This window comes from Acanthaster planci, linkage group LG01 (genome assembly GCF_054643075.1).
Source record: "Acanthaster planci isolate LZ-2023a linkage group LG01, COTS_SCS, whole genome shotgun sequence".
NCBI lineage: Eukaryota > Metazoa > Echinodermata > Asteroidea > Valvatida > Acanthasteridae > Acanthaster > Acanthaster planci.
In genome coordinates, this window is record NC_141777.1 from 27,477,617 (window position 1) to 27,500,281 (window position 22,665).

At 42.7% G+C, this 22,665-nt stretch overlaps 1 protein-coding gene across 5 annotated transcripts in view; it reads left to right on the forward strand.

The window, feature by feature from the left end:
* Positions 1-19,988, forward strand: part of LOC110975143 (ral GTPase-activating protein subunit alpha-1-like) — a 75,337-nt gene extending 55,349 nt beyond the window's left edge. For all 5 annotated transcript variants that reach the window (XM_022227312.2, XM_022227313.2, XM_087135200.1 and 2 more), the window contains 3 exons: positions 8,138-8,256; positions 14,116-14,454; positions 15,005-19,988. In XM_022227312.2, coding sequence (XP_022083004.2) covers positions 8,138-8,256; positions 14,116-14,454; positions 15,005-15,186 — 640 coding nt within the window. In that variant the 3' untranslated portion in view covers positions 15,187-19,988. The remainder of the gene's footprint in view (positions 1-8,137; positions 8,257-14,115; positions 14,455-15,004) is intronic.
* Positions 19,989-22,665: the final 2,677 nt, after the last annotated feature.

Here is a 22,665-nt window from a genome sequence, read left to right on the forward strand (position 1 = left end):
CAAAATGTGAAAAAAATTAACGCTGAAAAAGCCGGAGATTCGAAACCTGAGTTAAATCATCCAAATAATTGAAAGCGTTAACAATTTCCTCTGTCGATGAAAACAGATCTCTTTTTGCTTACATTTTTTTAGACAGTTCACCTGCCGTACGTATTCAATCAGCTGTCCTGCGTTCTTTTGCTTACGTATGCATAGAGATTACATGCACAAATCGAACCATCTCCTTCCATGTAAATCACATATTTAAATCAATTTATTACAATTCTTCATGTACTGTTCTATCTGAATGTCTTCACGTTACGACAGTGGTAATAGCATCAAAGGAGCAACCTGTCCCAGAAAGCATGCAGATATGAGCCTGTTTCACCGGTGCTATGTAAAGTGTGTCAGCAGTCTTACGCCATGAAATCTCACGGTCACACCTCTTTCAAGGGGTCTGGTTTCACGTAGACGTGTATTAGCCAATACGTGGATGTGTTGAACCCAGTTTACGAATTCAGAATTAATGGGAGAACTCCAGTCCAGTTCCAAGCATTGATAACCCCCCATTCGCAGTCAATACTAACTTGTACAGTCAACAAGACATTCCCGTTTACCCTGCAGAGGAAAGGAACAAACAATCCTAATTGTATCAAAGTCTGCCTAGCCTCGGATCAGTTCAAAAATCAAATCATGCCGCTTCACTGCACGAAGCCCATGGAGACTTAATTTGTGTCATGCATTTTATGAAAAACTAATACTGTTGTTTACTATTTGTCCAAAAGCACCAAGAGTCCAACATCACCAAACGTCAAGCATAGCTTTATAAAACATTTCTTCTATTTCCACTCTGAAATTCCTTCCGGATGTCCATTTACTCAAACAGGATATTAGAGGAGAGTGTTGAAAAAATAAATCTACATTTGGACATGTTTTGAAGTGGAGCTCACTTCTAGTCGCCTCATTTAAGCATGGCTGTAAAGGTGTCAAGATGATTTTTCGTGGTTGTTTTTTTTTTTTTTTGTCATCCAACGGAGCATCTAGACAAGACATCGCTTTACGGCTATTTCCCCCAGTTTTGTTTGAAAAATTAAAAGTGTGAATATTTCAAAAGATATGTTGTTTCTGCTGGTGGTTTTGATGTGCCAGAGTTCGTCTATAAAAAAAAAATTGACTCAGTATCACGTTCAGTTTGAGACAAGGAAAAGGGGGGGGACAGAAAAAAGTGCAGAGCTACAATAGATGTTTGATAATCTTTTAGTCGGCATATTTACCCAGGGCCCATTACACGGTATCACCAGCCCGAAAGTACAGATATGATTGAAGGCCGCACAATTAAAATCAATCAATAATTAACCAGTTCTCATTTCCTCACCGGTTCCAGCCCGATTGGTGTGCGCTGTGCTGATATGATGATAGCACGCTGTTAATGTCATCAGCGAGTCAATGTTATCTCCCAACTTTCAACTTAATCATGCTTAACTACGGGTACCTGCTTTTTTTTTTTTACAACCCTCCCCTTTTAAATAAAGTGAGTCCTGTTTGTTGGGGACACTCCTTCTAAACAATTGATAAGAATGCCACTGAATATGTTCATGTTTGGGAGAGTTTTATTTCAGTTTTTGTGTGTTTGTTCTTGATAAAGCTGCCAGCATTTTGTTTTTTTTTCTCTGTGGACTCCACCGTGTGTCAACAGTTGGAGTAGAGCCCTTCAGTGCTAACAACATCCTTATGAGGTGTTGATGGCTTTAATTGTCACTTGCTCAAGCTCAACATCATGCAATATGTTGCAAATTCAACTTGGAAAGAATTAGGACATATACACGAAATTCACAGAGAAGAGAAGAAATTGTCTTTAAAGGGAGAAAGTAGGTGTTAACCTTCGAATAGACGCTTGTAATTTTATTTTACGTCAATTTTCTCAGGTATACCTTATGCTTATGCAATTCCAGTAATAAGCATATAGTATGTTACAGATTTGTAAACTTTACAAAAATCAATTAATTGAAACCACATTGTGTATCATTATCAATGTATTGGAAAATGTCGAAAATAATATCTGTTTTGTATATGAATAGAAAGCTTTGTTGTCTTTGTAAAACCTCACATTCCCAAAGTTCAGTTTCTATTTTAAAAAGTCATACACAACTCACATCAGTGAAACTTGGAAAAAAAACAGGAGTCTTAAGATTCTGATATGGAAAAATACAACCAGTGCCCCCTTCCAAATGCATTGTAATGGAGTTAATGACCTCTTCTTTTACAATAGCAAGGGCAGTTTCGTTAACGTTGCCTTCCGCACTTGATTACCAAGAGCCCCACAGTGCATCATCACAGGGCTTTGAACCCTGCTGACCGCTTGCATGACCTAGGGAAGTGTACACTCCCCTCACCTCCTTTGCCCCTTCCTTTGTATTGCAACCATCCTGGACAGCTGAAATGGTCCATTTACAAAGAACCTAAAAACCTTGCCAGTTTGTTCACTGGCTGGTTATTTCCATATTGTTCTTTTTAGGGTCGCGCATGCTTAAATGGTCTGAGTGTGTTGTTATTTGTTACTATGCTTCAGACCGATTTGAAGCACTGGGGTTTGTAGAGTTGACATATTGCTGTATTGATGGTCATCATATGGTTGTTCATTATTATTTTATTTTAGGGGGGTCCGTGAGGTTTTTCCAAAAAATAGCAATGTTTGCATTGTTGGGCTTTCTCTCTGGACTTCATGCTCAAAATCTTGCGTTTATTGTCACTGATGAAGGCGTTGGGCCCTTTCCATTGTTCTTAGTGTTTATGTTGACTAAAATAGTAGGCAACAAATTAATCATTTGATTATCAGTGGCACGTAGTCACCCTATTTCAAATTTGCACTGTGATAGCCCGATGGGTTTTGCCTTTAACTTTTGATACAGTCGCACTCCAGATCAATGAATGCAGGCAGAGTTAACAATTTCATGACTACCTCAGTCACACGCACACACAGAAATCCTGCACTGATAGTCATTGTGTCCGATCCACTCAGTATAGGAGGAGAAAGGTATTTAATTTATTGGAGCTAACAAAGCCAATCGAATTAGCTCACGCATCTTTCACTTCTTTGTCCTCATGGCAGTCGGGCCTAAACTTTGGCCGGTTAATTTATTGGCAGCATCAAAGGCCTTTCTGGGGGGGGTGTTTTTGTGCCTTCTTTTGTTGTCGCTGATGTGCGCTCTCCCAGTCTTGTTTCTCTTCCGTCTTCCTTGAATCGATGCCGAATTAATGAACGGCGAAGAGGTTCATTTGAAGCGGGAGGATGCATGGGATTTGTGGAGGAGCTGGTGTCTGTCTTGTTACGGGGTTGACTGCGTGGCCGGTTCAGTGAGGAGTAAACACAGTACAGAGTCCTTCCACAGTCCTTTGTGTCTGTTAACAGTCTCAACCCCCTCCAGCCGGCTAACTAAATAGGCCTTGAGATTTGAAGTGTGCTGTGGCTGTTTCTTGCCTTGGAATCATAAACCCCAAATGGTCTCCCCCCCCACAACCCTATTCCCCTGGTGGTAAAACAGCCCAGGGACTCAACAGTTGGTATTCTCACGAGAATCAGAAAGCTGTGACTGAGCTCAGGCCATGTGGCACAAGCCAGGGGAGGGGGAATGAATGGGCTCGCTCCATTATGTCTGACCCCCAATCCCCCCCCCTGCTGATTGTGTCACCCATTTGGGGATTAAGCCATACGCCTTTGTGCTCCATTGATAAGGTACCATGCGCCCATAGCTTGGGTCGCGTGGCTCGGCCCAAGCTCCATACAATGGCTGGGCTGTGCATGTTGAGGCATGTGTTGTTGTGACTCAAAAAAAAAAAGACTGAACAAAACTTACAACTGGACAGAGCTGCATATATGACTGGCCACACATCATAATACAGGCTTAATGGTAGCAGGTGCAGTGATTGGTCCACAGAGATGACAGGCTGATCTCGCTCTGGCATATAGATAAGCGCACGCTCACTCGCACACAGGCATCCTTAGCTTGAATAACTACAGATTTGTCTGAGTGGCCCCCCCTTTGTTTCCTCCGTCTGCACTTATTGTGCCGGACTGCTGCCCATGGTCGTGGGTTTATGGCTTATTTCACACGCTTACGCTAGCCTCCAGCTGGCCTGCCGCTCCAATGCTCTGGTGTTGCCAGTTGTGTTTTTGTTTGGGATTTTTATGTGTGTGTGCGTATGCTTGGCTCCACTAATGAGCCTGATCGAGGTTTTCCCCCCCAGAAACTGAAGGAAATGAAGGAGAGATGATTGTCGGTGTTATGAGCACCCGCCGGACTCATTAAGTTGTGGCATGTTTGCCTGCTTCGTGACTAGGAGTGTGTAATCCTTCGCACCTTGGCTCTTGTTTTTGCCAGCCTTGAATTGTCAGAAATTGAAAAAGCCCGACCAGCTTCAGTTGCATGTTGTGGTGTATTAAATGATAATTTCATAGACATGTTGCGCAGAGTGATGGAATTGCAGAGCAGTTTTGAAATTAAAACAAACCCAGAGGTTTAAAGATGATTAAAAATTGTTGAAATGATTTCTATTTTTGAAATGAAAATATAAATATGATGTAACTTTTCGATTTCTTAAAAAATCTGATTGTCAAAGTTGCGCTTCCAAATTGAAAGCTGCAAATCCTTTGAATATATTTACTCGTTTATATAAATCTGAAAATTAAGAACAAGAAAAATGGCAAGGTTGAAATGATAATTGGACGTCAGACATTACCCTACCTTATAACTTACTGTAAGTCCAAACCTAAATGGATGTCTACTGGGCCGTTTTCCAATACTCAACTTCGGCTCCGTCTCAGGCTTCAACTGTTTTTTTAACTAGCTGACTTTGGAGGTGTAAGCGCAGTAATTAGTCTAATAGTGCCACAAAACATCAAATAAGATGCTAGAGAGCCAGAAATTACAGTAATCCAATTTGATCTAAACGCTTCAGGCCCACTATCGGGGATTGGTTTTGGGAACGAAGCCTGAGACGGAGCCCAAGTCGAGTATTGGAAAAGGGCCCAGGCAAACTTAGTAAAAGCAAATTTGAGAGTTTTTCTAACAGTTAGGCTTTGTTCTGCATCCTAAATATAGTAATTTTGATAGTTTATGCCTGAAAAGTATTTGAGGTAAAAGACTGTGAAGTATGGCAGACAAAAAGCTGTTGATGCTTGAGAGCTTCTTTGTATTTAATGTTCCATCCTGACAGATGGAGGAAAACCAAAGGATTCCTGTTCACAGGTGTTTCATCATGTACATTATTCTTGATACCAGAATCTGAAGTACAGTGTTCCAGTGTGTGCTACTGAACAGTGCACATTCGCTCCACCATTGTCCTTCAAAGGCAGTCCAGCATTTGGCGATAAAGTTGGCCTGATGGGGAGTGCATTTACCACAGTTGTTGGTCTGATTGTACATGTTCATTTGAAGATGCAATTATTTTTCTGTCTGTTTCCCCTCTCTGGCTACTCTGTCAGATGTGGGTTTTTAAGTCCGACATGACGGTAACGACGTCTTTCTCTCCCGCATCGCTAATGGTCTGCCTGGCGTCTTGTGATTGGCGTCCCTGTCTTCACCTGGTATTAACAGGCAGCTGGGGTAGCGGTAACTCGATCTTATAATAACGTGGGCTTATTGCATCGGACAATGATTAAGATGTCGCCATCCCTCCTACCACCACCACCACCACCGTTGAATCCTTTTCCCAGTGCGGAATGGATGCTCAGATGTTGTGTGTCTGTGGATCAGGTACTTAACACCGAGGTCGTTCTGTTGATGGCGCCGCAGATCACTAAGTAACAGCCAGGAGATCCAGCTGACGTCTTGCGTCACTCATTTGTCTTCTGCACAGAAAGATCTCTTCAACCTCCAACAGGAGGGGAAAAACCTTAAATGGCCAAAAAAAAATGGTTGAAATACACGAAGAGCAAAATCTAAAGATCAAGATTGCCTACCATACTTTTACACTTGATTGTCAGCTTGGCCCCCATTCCTTCCTGGTGAATTTCGCCCAGGCATCGCCGGCCTTTTGACTCCACTCCAAACCGAATTTAATTAAATTCCAGGAGTGGATTGCGTGATAATCACGCTGCTGCCAAAAAAGAAATCTGCGGGCTGATCATTGTCACCACTTCAACTTGGAGGGCTGTCTGTGGCAGATACACAAAAATCTGAGACAGAGACCGTTAAAAGTATTGCGTGTTAAATTGACTGGATATGGGAATGACGTCGTTTGTGGTAGTATTAATGACTTTGTGTTCATTCCCACTCTTTCTTAGAGTCACCTTTGTCACAGGTGTTTCCAGTAAAGTGTTGGAAATGCACAACATTCCTGAGATTTTCATTCTGCGCGCTAAATTCAACATTAAATGAAGAGTCATTTTTTACGTCAAACTTGTGCACTCTATTAATTTACCCTGACATGAAAATCTTTTTGAGAGATTAAACCAACAAAAAAAAAATCCTTTAATTATATACACCTGTACTTCAGAAGTGACTGAAGTCAAATTATGTTTTGATTTTGAATTTTGGATGTTGAAAACAACCATTTTAATGAATGAATTCTATCATTGGGGTAGAATGTATAAAAAACAAAAATTATAGTAACAGCTGACTGGTATTTGGCTTTGACTTCTTGAGCATCAGAACTAAGGGATTCTTGATATGAGTTACTTCTCATAATGGAGTGTGAACTGTCTGGCTAATTTGCTTTGCATTACCTATAATGCGCATCCACCTTTGCATTCAGAAGGCAAGCTTAATAGCTAGTAAAATCCAAGTATGTACTTCTCGTTTGCAGTTACTGGGGGGGGGCTAGCCTAATCTACCCAACATTAGGCAACAAAATTATGCAAGTGGCGAGTTGTGATGGCATATTATCGTGCGGACACATAAAGGGTGGGGGAAAAAAACAGAGGCAAAACAAACCTCAATTAAGTTGCAAACAAGAAAAGGCTGACTACCTGAGATCATTGGCCATTCATGGAGCGCTTTCACGGCCCAGTTCCCTGGCTGATTATGCACATCGCCCTTGTATAATGCGCACAAGGACACAGTATCAAATTAGAGTTGGGCATTACTCCAGCATTGTGTTATGATAAGACCCTCTTTAAAACATTGACGCAGGGCATGGTCCGTAACATGATGCTGTTGGTCATCATCCTGGAAATTTGATTCCCGAGTGATAGTTTAATATCTTTATCTGGTGTAAAAAAGCTGCAGAAGGCAGGGCTGTGTGCAGAATGCACCAAACTGTGATGATTCTGTGATAAATGTATACATTTCGAGTCAATCACCTGAAACAGTGCTAGTTTAGATGATTGAAATGGTTTTCAGATTTGGCCTGTCTCCAGAATCTTGGAATTAGTGTCAAGGCTAGACAATTTCTTCAACTACAGTAATTCCTGAACAAAACAAGGTATTTTCCTTTTTTTTCCTGGCAAGGAACTTTTGATCAATGTGGATACGGTTTGTATGTAACAAGGTTTGTGATGTTGCAGTGACATCATCAATAGATGTCATGCGGATATTTCAATATTTCTGAGCCAAAAATTACTTGAAACTTTCACTTGTATGCAGAAGGATACGGAAAAGTCCTGTCGTCTGTTACAAACAGACGGAAGAGCTCTAGTTTCCCTCCCTTTTCAGACTTTGAATATTTTGAAATCATAAATCAGGTGCAACATTCCCAGATCAATCATACAGATGTATTTAGTTTTTGTGTTTGGTTTGGTTTGGTTTGATTTGGTTTGGTTTGGTTTGGTTTGGTTTGGTTTGGTTTGGGGGATCCTGCATGTAGAGGTGCAGATGAATGCGATAATGTGTTAAATCTTTACAGAAAGGGGTGTTGACAACATTGATGAGGTTGATGTGATGAAGTGGTTTTACACTAGAGATGTTTTTATGCAAATGCACATTAAGTTTTCATCCTGTAGTTAACATACCACCAAAAAGGGATTACAGGTTCTTTTATCTGAACTCAAGAGAGATTTTAAGCCTCTTAAGGCCCAGTGATGTCTTATGGTGGCAATCTTATTTTAATTAAATTTTTTTTTTAATTATTACTTTTTTCGACTTTTCCAAAATTCATTTTTGTTTGTAACACACAACTCTCCGTTACTGGTCTTGTTCCTTGACCCTGGTGAACCAACCAGCTATGAAGAGAGAGCCAAGTACCTGGAGACGATCATTAAGAACCACAAGGAGCTGTCCACGTTTGAGACGTTCTCAGCCCATGTCTTTGACCCGCTGCTAGCCAGACAACTGAACGGAGGTGAGTGGGCTCGGAAAGGAAAGTGATTGGACAGTTTTCCGTTTTATTGACAGGGCTGATGCCAGATTTGGTGCGCTTGTTCCAGGGATTGTGTGCGAGTGTTTAACCCACCCCCTCTCCCTTCTCGTTTTTCCGGCACGGTCTAATCTTGCCGTGAATGCAGCAGTCCTCGCATGACGCAAGCTCTGCTGATCTTGTGTAGACTAATCCATGAAGAGGCGACCACTGTGGCAACACCACAAGTCACTAGCTGATGCCTACACTTAGGGAGTGCATGCATTTGGGCATGAAACAAACACCGTGTTGTGTTGAAGAGGTGTGTTACGCACCCACACCACCTGCTCACGAGAGTGGTACCATTGCAGTCATGCATGTAGCTTCCTGTTCTTTTTGCAGTCCTTGTCAGCATGGCATCTTCATCGTGTTTGCCTGTTTTCCCTCCCCCCCCACGTTATTTGTCATATTTAACAGTAGAAATTGAAAAAAAAAAACCACTGTTCAAAGCCTTTCGCAGCTTGAAATATCCTTATTTTCTGTTGACTTCCCCAGCAACGTGCTTTACCCCTTTAACACCTGCTATTTTGTTCCCACAAAACCTCCATCATTCTCGTGACAATCACGTCCATGCCAATATCTGGCAGACTGGCACCCTTCCCCCCCCCCTTCCCGACTGTTGACTATGTCATGCATCAGCATCAGACTGCCATATCATCAGGTCATAATTACGACAGACTGAATCGAAACCAGTCAATGTTGAGTCTCCCCGAAGCACAACAAAATGGCTATCATTGCAAATGTACACATGTTAATGATTACTCAGACAGATTGGAACGCCAGTCCTCATCGCTATAAAACTTAATGGCCCGAAACACTTTTATTACGAAGAGTGCTCTAAAAAAAAAAAATTCCTTAATGCATCATCAGATTTCTGATTTTTGTCAACAATACTGCAGCTTTTTTTCCCTCCTCAGTTTCTTTTTATTTGCCCCATCAATGGAGCTTTTTATCTTGGAAAAGCTTCTTAAAAGTTCGCATTTGTGAGTGTGAATGCAGCGATAGGATTATTTTAGGTACTGTTTAAAAAGGAAAGAATTTTGAGATTGATGGTCATTACTGATTATTGTTTACCCTCTGTGATGTGTCATGTTCAAAGGGGGGAACCTTGTTGAGCTGAGTGGTCAGGGGACCGTGATGTATGTGTTCATGAGCACAAGGATGGAGAGAGTCCAGTCCCATCCAAGCAGGCTTGGGCTTTGTCTCTCACAAACTGGCTGACAGCATTGAGTGCAAAGTGCTTGTTGAAAATATGCGGATGACAGACAAAAACCTGATTGACTACAATGGGTGTGTGACATCCATTGTGCGCTTTCTTCATGAAAGCATGAATCTTTGCACCGATGTTTCTCAGTGGTGAGAAAGAAATATTTTCGATGTAGAACCATTGTAAACTCTCCCTTTTAAAGTGGCAGCTGTTTTGAAAGGGGGGGGGGTTATTAAGCCAACTGTGCCATAGACCCACTGTGGGCCCTTTCATATAAATGTTACATTTCTCACAGATGTGTACGTTAAGAAAAAGGATTTGTTTAGACATGGGATCATTGTAAACTCACCCTTCTAGGAATGTGGCTGCCATTTTGAAAAGAGAGGCTGTTATGCCCGCTGTGTTCTTTTTCTTTAATTCTAGGTGTAACACTCTGAAATTCCACCCCTTTTTTTTTCAGAAAGTGTTTTCGCATTGCACAGTGAGGCTTGTCAAATCAAGGCAATAACCGTCAATTTAAGCATAAGAATCATGTTTGCGCCACAAGTAATTACTATCACTCCGAGCAGCAGAAGCGAGCGTTGCAGGAACAGTAGGGAGGAAATTATATTTTCTGGATGGCCATGGAGTTCTGCCCAACAAAATACATGAAACGGCTCATACATTGGCTCACAGTAATTAGGGATGTAAGTCTGACTAGCTAGTAGCCGGAATTTGCCCTTTTTCTCTCTCTCTCTCTTTTTTTTTACAATTTAGAACATATATTGTCACTGTGCATTTGTGTGATCTTTTCCTTCTTGCCAGAGTTCACTTGCACTACTGCATAATGCATTAAACGTTACCAATTAAATAAATTCTGATTCACATTCAAGAGTTGGAATTGATGAGTCATATGAGTTAGAAACAGACAGACAGTTTTTATGTTTTACCGTAAAACCAATAAAACAGTAAAACAAAACAGCAGTTACCGTGCATAATGTAATTAACATCCGGACAAACTTTACTAATAAATTCATACAATAAAAACTTTCAACGTAGCAATAACGAAACCCGCATGTACATGTAATTATTATTGCATGTTAAATGCAGAAAAGATGACAATCAACTTCAGCGGGAGATGGAAACATTCCACCAAACCTGGCACAGACCGTCGTAATTAGATGATGCCAGATACTGAATCACTCTTGTCCCATGCTGGCCCCTTCCTTATCTAGTCCCGACCTGATACACATATTATCTTGCAACGTCTGTTTTACTGCCCTTCCTTGTTGACCCAGTCCCCTTCCTACTTCTTGTTGGTTGTTGATAACAGACACAGTAGAATCTGCAGTTCACTCCGTGTGGAATGCCCACTGACCATACTTGTTGACCCAGTCCCCTTCCTACTTCTTGTTGGTTGTTGATAACAGACACAGTAGAATCTGCAGTTCACTCCGTGTGGGATGCCCATTGACCATACTTGTTGACCCAGTCCTCTTCCTACTTCTTGTTGGTTGTTGATAACAGACACAGTAGAATCTGCAGTTCACTCCGTGTGGAATGCCCACTGACCATACTTGTTGATTATAAAAAAAAAAAAGTCCATTTCCTCTGCTGATGTCACCACCCCCACGCAGGTTTGTCTCTCTTTGCATTGTTGTAAGTAGCCCATCTCTTTAATGACGACGAGCCCACCTTTTTTATCCACAATGAGTTTCTTGTATTCAAGACGTGTTTTTGATCAGTTAATGCCAAACTTCAATTTGAAACTGTTCTTTGCAAAGCGGCTGTTTTCTGATGGTGAACCCGTATAGCACCAATTAAAGCCCCTCTTTGAAGATTGGAAAGTCCACCTTTGCCTCATGGTTGCGGGGGGGGTGTGCAGCAAAGCGCATTATGCTTGATTGATCACGCGTCAGCTTTGCTTTGGTGATAAGCAGCTCAGTGTACATGTGTTTGTACACTGTCATGTATACGAAATCCCCTCCTCCCCTCTTCTACGATGACGAACCCTCCACGACTGATCTGCCCCATTGTTGCAGGGCTTCAAACCCTAATCAAATGAAGACACAGAATTGAGCAAATTTGTTGACTCTGTCTCTCTCTCTCTCTCTCTCTCTCTCCCTGTGTCTCCTTCCTGCCCAATCCAACGTCCATTTTTTTTTTTTTTCTGGGGAAGATTTGGAAGACTACAAGCGGGCCTGGCTGGGCCCCGGCCCTGACACGCCAGCGCGTGGTGACAGGCAAGGAGCATGCAAGTGTCTCTGCCTCACAATTAGACACGGTCCTGCCCCAGATGGCTACACTTAATTAGTTTATGGATTCCATTAATGCCTGCCAGCGCATTCCTCCGATTCAATCACCAAGGCTCCTAAACTGGAAATCAGCATGCAGAATCTGGCAAACAAGAGCCGGGCTAAAACAATTTTTCCCCTCGATTTCTTCCGTTTTTTTTTTTTCTTCTTTTCTTTTCTTTTCCTTCTTCAACGTATTCTTTCCAAATTGAGCACACAAAACTGAAAACTTTGTCATTGATTAACAGGTTCAAAGAGAGAAGGTTAAAGAAAAACTTGCATTTGCGCGTGGGCATTAAGAAGTTACCTCAATTTAAGAGATGCTCATGGAAGGAGTTAATAAAGCACAGGTATTTAGGTCAGTGCAGGGGTGTTTTGTGGAGCTGTACTCTACAACGTCATTTTTCTTCTGAGGTTCCATCCATTCCAGACTCTTCACTTTTCTTTTTCTCTTACTGTGAAAGAGAACTTGCTCTGCCCCCACTACCTAGTGAAGTTATTGGTTTCTTTTTTTCATTTTAGTGCTTTTATTTTTGTATTCAGTATTATAATTTTTGGGGTTAAGAGCAATGTGTATATGATTTGTCTCCTCAAGAGACTGTCAATTCAAACTCAGACTATTGCCTAGCAGTATCAACTTTACTTTAAAAGAGTTTTAGGGGTTGCTATGTAACCTATTCACAAGTGCAATGATGGAATGGTTGTGACCAACAGGGACCATTCCCTCCCTCCCCCCCCAAAAAAAAAGTGAGCCAATTTTTTTTTGGTTGAAACCCCCCTCCTCTTAGTAGTGGGGATATTGTACCGTGTGACCACCGAGCTTGCTGGGGTGGGATTGCTGTCTCCTATTCGTAGTGATTGGTGCCGACGTTGACTGGACGTATCACAACTCATAGGAAACATGTGAATTGTGTTTAATGGGCTCTTGGATGTTGATGAAAATGATAAGTAAAAAGGAGTAGGCCTTTGCTGGGCAAAAAAACTGCAAAAAAAATCAAATTCCCATTTTCACCGCTGGAGGGCTTTGATTTGCGCAGCGCCGTCATGACAGCATGTCCAAAAATCACCATCATTGCTCTTTAACGTGCCGGTGAAAAGAGCTCTGCATGAAGTGCATTGACACCCTCCGTGATGACGTGAGGCCCTGGCGGGAGAGGCTTGTGAGCACACCAGAACCGACAGTGCCAGCTTTGTGTCTACACATGACTCATACTGAAACATTTATGTGCCGATTTGAGGTTTGGCGAGGGGGCCGTAGACATGGAAGTAGAGGGAGAATGGGGTGAGGTGGTTATGGATTGCCACCTTGTCGCCGTATTCAGGTCCCTTGTGCGTTACTCATAGTGGCACATTTCCAAGTCACTGAGTTGGCAATATGCACCACCAAAGGAAACAGATAATGGGAATTCCATTGGATCGCAGTCAGCGATCATTGATCTTTGTTATCACCAGCATTTTAATCACCCCACCATTATTGCAACGCTGTGTGCTTCCCCAGCAGTAAATTCTAAACTGAGGATCAACACTAGATCCTCATCACCATGAGAAGAGTTACCTCCTATCATTGCATCATCACCATCATGTGAACCATTATCACCCACACTTCGGTACGATTGTTATCATGACTGCCCCCCTCACCAGTGTTACAATCACCACGATCACAATCATTAACCCCATTGTCACCATCACCATAATTATGATCACCATCATAGTCATCACCGTCCCCATGTCACCATAATGACCCCATTGTCAGCATCACCATAATTAAAAATCAACATGATCACAATCATCACCATCCCCATCATCACCGTAATCATCGCCTCTGTCAGCATCACAGCAATCCTAAGTACCACTGTCACATCATGATCATGGCCATTTTCGCCAACTTTTAATCCCTGAATTGTCAACCCACTCCCCCTCGCTCTGTACCTCTGAGAGAATCGTATCCCCTTCTTTGTATTGTTACACTTCTCTGATGATACAGAACAGTTTCTCAAGCACAAGGGTACCTTTATCATAAATTTTGCTGTGCAGGTCAGTAGACCTTATCGGGCGTGGCAGCCAAGTGGTACGGTGAGCTCCAGTAAATAGGAGGTAACAGGTCAATGTCCCATCTGAGTAAACCTCTGCATCTTGGTCACATGCTCTTAGACATTGCTAAGTATACAGTGTTTATGTTATAACAATGTCAGTAAATGGCAAAGTCCAATATGAATGATGCAGGTTGCATTATCTTCCTGGAAACACTTGGAACTTTATGGAGGATTCCCCCAGTAGATAACTGTTTTCATTGGCCTTTTCCATTTGCTTTGTTTATTGTTCCAGGTGGTGCTGCCAACAAAGCAGGGAGTGACAATGCCCCGCCCACCCTGACTTCGGCCATTTTGGATGCCCAGATCCAAGCCCATCACTCCAGAGCCGGCACGGTCAAACACTCCCAGGACAGAGCTCCCCAGGCAGGTAACGTGAGCGTGACCAGCGGGCAGATGTCATCCGGTGTGCCACTGAGCATATCAGGGTTTTCGGCCCCATCTGGAGGGGCCCAGGGAGTACAGGCTCCAGGTCCAGCTGGAAGTGGTGGGACCGTCCAACGGCCCACCAGGCTGGTCCATCCTGAGAAGCTGGTCAATCTTGCTTCAAGCACTGGACAGATGCAAAAACCCTGTGAGTTTTCTTTTGCCTTGTTAATGCAACAAACCAGCTGGTTGTCCACATTACAGTTGATAGACTCTCGCACAAATCATGTATCACATTTCTACTGTACTTTCATAACCTGAATAATGAAGCAGTCATATCTAGAATTGTAACATTCCTAAGATTTTATGACAAAGAAAACCTTTGCTTTATTCTAACGTTCAGCTGTAACTTCAGTTATCTTACTCTCGTTCATCATCTATTATTTCATCCTGTAATAACATTGTTTCTTTATGATCTACTTGTGATGTGTGGCAGTAAACCGAACCAACCAACCAGAGTCAAGAAGTACTGGCTGTTTGTAGTCGAACCATTTTTGTACATCTGGAGATACGTAAATTTGGAGAGATTGTCTTTCAATTGTGATGACTTTCGTTTAGTAGAGAAGAGCTCAGGGCATGGATCAACCCTTCAAACCCATGAGCAGATGGAATTTTTTTTTAGGAAATGATGACAATGATCACAACACATAGTTCATGCGGGAGGTCATGGACACCTTCTTGCTTTATTTTGTCCCTAGTCTCTGGCTCCATGGATGAGAAGGCGCCCCTAGATCCGACCAGTGCAGGCAGCACCCCGGTTGATCCCACCGCTGCCACTGTTCCCCAGCCTAAGACCCGCAAAAAACGGGCCTCTTCGTCAGGGTCAATGACATCAGAGTCCACCCCGCCTGAGAGCCCAGCAGACTCCAAGAAAAAGTGATCTGTCAGAGCTGGGTTTGTTTCAACAATCCTGACACAGCACAAAAACCAAAGGTTCTCGAAGGTTTGTGCCCGACTTATGTCACCTCTTCAGTCAACATGAGGGGTTTTGTAACATGTCGTTATGTACAGATCATGAGAAATTATTTGTACATCATTTATGCACAGATCATGCTCAGTTAAGACTCTCTCCTGTTCCATATTATCTAGCATCTAGATAGTTGGCCTGTGAATAATTCCATGTCCCAAAACCATAAGGCCATGTTTGTCACAATGTCTAGGGCAATGCAACAGTAATCCAAAGGGTTTTCCAAGTTGGAACCTCAAACCTGTTGCAACTGTGATAGTCCATTGGTTGCATTTTGGAGTGTCCACACTCCTACTGCAAGCAATATGATTGATGTAAAAATTCAAAACTGTCGTGTAGGCAAGGCTCGGTTTTAAAAATACCTGGAATATGTAGGTCCAAATAGATTTCTTTTAAACATTTGTTAAATGTAACTTAAATTTTTTTTTTTTTGATTGCAAGATTTATCAATGCCATTGTATGTGAAGCCTGTGCAAGATACATGTGTACCGGTAATGTGCTATGGTTGTGTATATTTGACAAATGTGGTCAACAAATATTACTAATTTATTTTGACTATTGAGTTGTATGACCAGTTTACTGGCTCAATAGATGTATCTAAAAGCTCAATTTAATACAGCATTAGTCATGGTAATTTTGATGTTGAGTCAATGTATCAGTGGTGAGTTTCTCGTTTGACATGTAAAGAGAAATGAAATCACATTTTTCATGAAATGTCAGGGAGGCTAATGGAGAGTTTGTTGACTCTGGTTATGCTGGAGAGAAGGTTGACTTCCCTTGCATCCAGTGATTATGTGCACAGTAGCCTGTCATGGTAATGCACTAGCATTGCCGCTATCTAATACAACATGGACTGGTCGCTCACAGTTGATGACAAATCATATCCAGTTTGACTTACGCCTCTAAGTAATCCCCCGGTTTTTGTTGGAGAAAAAACAAAGTGGGGGTAGACAAGAGAAAGTGCCGCAAGTTTGGAGCATCGGAATTGATAATTGATGCTGTGATTAATAGGCCCGGTAGTCCAAAGTGCGTCTGATGGGTACAGTGGCGGACATTAATAGCCTGGTTTAATGCTGGCCGATCTGCTTGCTTATGCTGGGTGCGTTGTGCCATCTCATTTTTCATTCCAGCAGACACCTTCGCTCCTCTTCCGTTCCTTTTGCTCCTTCGTCTCCTTAATTGGACCAATCCCATGGCTTCTTTGCACAGGAATGAAAGGGGGGGACACTGAATTTACTGCAATGGCTCGCGTCGCCCGGCGTGGTGTCACATGACACTAGCAAAGCTGGCGGGACTTCTTACTGGAAGTCAGTCATCAAGTGTTTTGTACTGCCCTAAAAGATTAAGGAAAAATGATGTTGCAAACCGTTTTACTACTTGTGCAGAATTAAATAACCTTTTGGTCGACTCTGCAGAGCCAGGTTGAACTGAAAAAGAAATTAGTTGCAGAAGTGACAATATTATTATTAAGAACATTCTCTTCTACTAAATTAGCTCATAAAAATTAAAATTACCAATGTGAATGACGGCATTAATTAAGCCAACATTTAAGCACTTAATTGACATTCATTCATATTTGTGGCAAAACAAACCTCTCCCGTTGAACACTGTAGCAGTGCCCGCCAAGGGATTAAATGGTTGCTCACTTCTGCATCTTCAACTTGTGCCCCCTACTCTAACCGGTCAATACTTTGCTGTGGTACATCAGCTGCCCAGCAAAGTTTGGTTTCCTTACTGCTAGTCTTGATGCTATGTAAAATCAGACTCCGGCACCCGCTTGGTATCCCTCTATGCATGTGACTCGCAAACTCAACCTTCATTTCAGATGATACCCATAAAAAAGCATTCCGATTTTGACAGTTCTTTGAAAGATCAGTGTAAAAATTTGTACTACATAAAGCAATGACATATTTCGGGGAAGAATGATGAAAGGGATTACTAGACTGCCGTCAACTAATTTTGACTGACCCCTTTCGTTTGCATCAATAGTTTGTCCAATCAGCCAACACTTTGAGACCGTCCGTTGTGCACTACTTTCTCCTCAAACCGGCAAGTCATTGAAGGTTGGGAGATTGCTTTGACTTCATTTGAAAGGATCTCTGTGAGAACAAATGTGATTCTGCTCACTAGTGACTGGGGAAATTGCAGAGCATTTTTGCGTTTGTTTGGGGGAGAAAAAAATGGTGACTGCACTCCTCGAAACCTGTTCCCGTGGATTTCAGGGACAGGTTTCTTGTTGACTCCAAAGTACCGCTGTTTTATCATGGAGAGGGTCACCGAGTTTCCAAATATAACAGCAGTGATGCCATACATTCCCCTTTTTTGTGCCGTAACCATTTGTGGAATGACAGCCCGTGTCCTGTGATACGGGGTCTTAATGAGCCCAATGCCACTTGGTGTTTTCCCTAGGTAATGAAGTATTTCTTGCACTCGGCTTTACATTCTGAGGCAGCGATCCCTCTCTGACACAGACTCTTTGAAGCACAGCCTGGGCGAATGCATTAGGATTGGAGAAAATCATATTATGTCTTAATTATGGATTGAGAGTTGTCTTTGATTTTTAGCTGTACATGTATTTAGACAGTTCAGATGTTTTTAGGGAGGTTGTGGTTTCAGCATTCGCATTTGATGCGCTTGTGATCAAAGCTCTGTGGTGTCTCTAAGCTAGGTACTTCACCGTAATTCGTCCAAAGACTGACAGGCATGATGCCCTTACTGTGCTCTCTCAGAATGTATTGGCTAACCGTCCGTTAAGTTAACCGGCTGGCCTGGTATTCTGTAAATATCGATCAGACTTAGTCTTGTCCCTGAGCAAGATATTTTATCATGATTGCTCCCCCAAGTCCGTTGAACAGGAGGCCTCAACTCTCCCCTACCATGTGGAAAATGCATGTAAAATAATGCCACTTTAATGACAAATGCAGGGGCTGTACGCATCAAAATACAAAAGTAACTGCAGTGTAATAATGATCCTAGGTCTATGAGATCTGTGTCAGTGTTTTTCCCAGAGCGGAAAGGGTTGTCTCAACCTGCTGTTAGCGAATTTATTTACATATCTTTTGTATTTGTCCCCTCATTTACATATCTATTGTATTTGTCACCTCATTTACATATCTATTGGATTTTGTTTCCCTGGATAAGTATATCTGTATTCTTGTGTGGAATACATTTCTTGTGAGAAGGTGAACAAGTTCAGAGGAAGATTTATGTCGCAGATTTACTCTTGTTGGTCATTTGACCCACATAGTGAGCGTTCTGGGTAATTTATACATTTCTAAGTCAAATGTGACGTGTTATGTGAGGAGCCCGTTTGAGCGTTTATTGGATATTTCATTATTTTTAGGTCATTTTACTATAGGTATTCTGTCCCGTTGAAAATTTTCACCCTTCAAATTCAGTGATTATCAAAGCCTTTTTATAATTTTTTTCATCGCTGCAAATCAAAATTTTGAAACTCTCTGTTTGTTTCTCTGTTGATGTGACATTTGATGTCACCCGAGACCGAGTGCAGAGGTTTTTGGTGGTTGCACAAAATGGGGCCAGTCCATATCGCGAAAAAAAGGCAAGAAGGGGAATTCCCTGTGTTTCAAGGCGAGCCGGGATCGGACGGCGTCATTTTTGTCCAACCTCCCGCGTGACGTGGCGCTACGCAGTCACGCATCAGACGGGACGAGAGGTTTGATTATCTCCACCGGTGAGGGTTTCATGGACAATTTCGTCGAAAAGCAATCAGAACCAGCTCACAATATCGCCCATATATAATTCCATTTCGGATAAATCCGCGACTGTCCGTAACGAATTCGCCAACAGGCAGGCGAATTCTATCATCGTTCAGCCGTGCATTATACTTGTGCTCCTGACAATAACCAGGTTTAGGAGTGTTATTTCTCCCACTGGTCGCCGTATGTAACTTAACCATAAATTCGGGAATTTATGTCACAGTTATCATGTTGTACAGGTCTCTGAAAATTGTATGTATTTTTAATGGGATGGTTTGGCTCCATGGCTCATGAACAGTCCGTGGTCTGAAGATGACTAATGGAAGAAGCCGACTGTTTGGGAGATCAATTACGTAGAGTGATAGCGTTTGATTGATGGAGACACAATTCTGCCCGTTCCCGCTTTCATCATTATACGAGGCGAACCGGGTATTAACTTTCAGTTTGGTATTTGTATATAATGGCACTCGGATTAATAAAATGATAAAACATGCATTTGATGCATTCTAATATAATGCTGGTGTGACGTGGACACGATTGTCATGCACTGGGAAGGGGGGGGTTCTGGGATGCAAGTTGGCCCATTCGGGAGGAAGAGGGGTTCGTTACTGGTGATAGCATGCAACAGTCTTATAGTACATCGGAGAACTTCTCGGACTCCAGTTGTTCCAGAGTGGTGTCGAGTTCAGGACATCGGTCCTTGCCAGCGTTCAGTGGAAACTGACTTATGGCACAACTAAATGGTTTGAGATGTGCTCGGGAAAAGGCTGTTGTGCGTAAAATTCCGTGTCCTCATGTTAAACTGCCAAAATAGTGATTATGCCAAGTGGTGGTCATTTGATAAAGCGGCAGTATGGTCTCGTTTCCTTTGCAGGGGGTATGGCATTATGACTGTGAAAATGGTATGCACTTGCTGACATGTATTCGGATAGGACCATTATACTATATCTATTAACCAGATAATTTTGTAAATAAATATAAATATATACTTGAAAACGGGATTTTAAGTGTCATTATTTTCTAAGAAATTGCTGATGATACAAGCTGAGAGCTTGCACTCTGGGGAAAAAAGGTTATTGGCAATTTGTGTCTAATTACTTCCTGTCGTCAGTTTCAGAGAAATGTAATATACCTCGATTTAGGTTGCTCTCGAGTTTAGCTGATTGTAATCATATATTGCACGTCAAAGTCAGCTGCTGTCTCAGCCTGTGGTCCATTTCAACCCCCCCCCCACCACCACCACCTTGTAAACAAGGGAAAAATCTTTCCCGCGTAATGAACCTTGGCCGCTTTCCGAGTTGTGTTGGGCATTTTGTCATCAATCCTACTTTCAGTCCTGTCAGTCGGTTTCCCAAACCGTCCGACATCTCTCCACTTGTCGGCACCCATCAAACCTAATTGCGACGACATGGATCACGGTATTAGTATATCGGGCTTAGATGACTTGCATCCTCTTACGACTCGGGGCCGCGCCACCGAGGAGGCAATATCTCTACAAGGTCTGGTCGTTTATTGCAGAGGGCGTAATATTGACGGTGTTGGAAGGCATGAGTGCGTCGAATAGGGAAAAAAAGGTCTCCTCTTGGCACCCAGACGCGCCAGACATAAGCCCCAGGGGGTTCTTTTGCATTGCATCGCCACCCGAAAATCACCAAACCGAAAATGACTCATTGATTTCACGCGCCAAAATGGTCACCATGGTGACAACTGGGCCAGAAGAAGACACGATAATCAACGTGCTGGCATGCAGACCAGTTATCGCTTAGCATTCTTTCAGGTTTTTTTTTTTTTTTTATAACCCTTTTCTCCTCTTTGCTCCTCTTCTGCCTTCGGTCGCCTAACCTAGGGGGCTCGGGATCGTGTATCAAAGGGGCCGACACGCCGAGACAAAGGCCTTGTCAACGTGAGTCATTGTTAATTTACTCGGCGCGGTGTCATTTAATTTCGAAAACGGCGCAAATGAATCATTTTCTCCCTTGCAATTGTTAGGGGATTAATAATCCGTTCCCCCTCCGTTGTCGCCGGCTGGAGCACGCAATAATACATAGCCCTGTTGGGCTGGAGCACGGGGGGGGGGCAATTACGCAGGCCCCTTGGCCGGCGGGTCAAGATCAACACCCAGTACAATCTGGCCCTCTTTTGGATGGAAATTATGAACTGGCCACACTGGAGACCTGGAGGGTACCATGCTGATTAACTCATCTCAACTTTCGGTTCTTTGTCGGATTTGTGTGATGTCGGTCAATCTTACCCTTGATTCCCAACTTATAGGGACTTGTTTTTCAGTCCACAACAATGCTCTGAACACGCTGCGACTCGAGACCGGGAATTGTACTCACCATTTACCACTTCTCTTGCGGGTAAAACGGGCTGTCTCCAAATCATTATTGCTGACTATTCATTATGACAGATTTAACGGTTAGAGAACCGTCTAACATTATCACCCTTTGAAATGAACCAGCTTCCTTGGTGAATACGTATAGTATTAGACGACGAAAGCCTTTTGGTAAGCATAAAATAGTGCTTGGCCTATGCTTAGCGAAAATAAATCGGCCAGTCGCAAGCCATGTCACTGGGTTCAGTGTTCTCTTTTTTTCGGGGGAGGGGGTAAAACGGTTATGTGTATGACACAACTCCGCGGTTATTGCAACACAAATCGCTAGTGTTAGCCGGCATCCTGGTTGTTTTCATCCGGAAAGTGGCCTACATGTTATCCTGAATAATCCACTAGTGTGATGGCAGAGCAGGTATTAATATTCCAAGGATTACCAAACGATGTTGGACGCAGTGCCGTCTGGCGTCCATTGCAGTATTCTGCGAACCAGGCGGTTGGTTCGAGTCCGTAGCGACTTAACTCCGAAAAAACAGTCGCTCACGCCTACCTGGTTTTCCAAGGGAAGTATTAAGGTGTAAGACCCCCCCCCCGTTTTGCTCACTCAGTGAATACCAGAACAACCTAAAGTTTGGAAAGTTATGGGAGGGAACTAAAAGGACCATCTTAAAAGTTCGGCATTGGGTATCTTACTCGTGTAGTAACATAATTATCTTGAGGGCAAGTTGAGGGGACTGTATCCCCTCCAGTAATTTGATCAAATTAAAGTCTCGTCTTTTCTTTTTTTTTCAAAATGCTTTTGAATGCAGCTAGAAACACCTCTTTTGAGGTGGGACGGGCTCCCACACTCAGTAGCGTGCTCTCTGCACCCTCTCGCCTATAAATATCGATTCCCACACAAGGAAAGCTGCTGTATGGACCCGTACCCTGCCTGTGTTGTTCGCAGAGTGTCGTGACTTGTCCAGTATCACGCCCGTCAGTAGAGATCGAAAACTCCCCGTTTCCACAAGTAATAAATGCAAGAAATAGTTTGGCTGAAAACGGTTGCTGCGAACGCGCTTCCACCGTTCGGCGTCATCCGCCTATTTCCCCCCACTGAAGTTACGCTGACACTATTAAGTCAGTGGGCGGAACAGTCTCTACAAGTAGAGCCCAGCTGCCCGCAGTTTTTGTAATTTCGTTAAAAGTTAGTCTTCCTGAGTTCACGTGTCTCCTTGTTTGGTCAAAAGTGACTTTGACGAGTCAACAACATAAGTGTTTTTATCAATGTAAGTGAATCACCGAATATGTTCCTCTATAGTGAAATCCTATATTAAGGGCCCAGCTTCAATGAGCTAACGG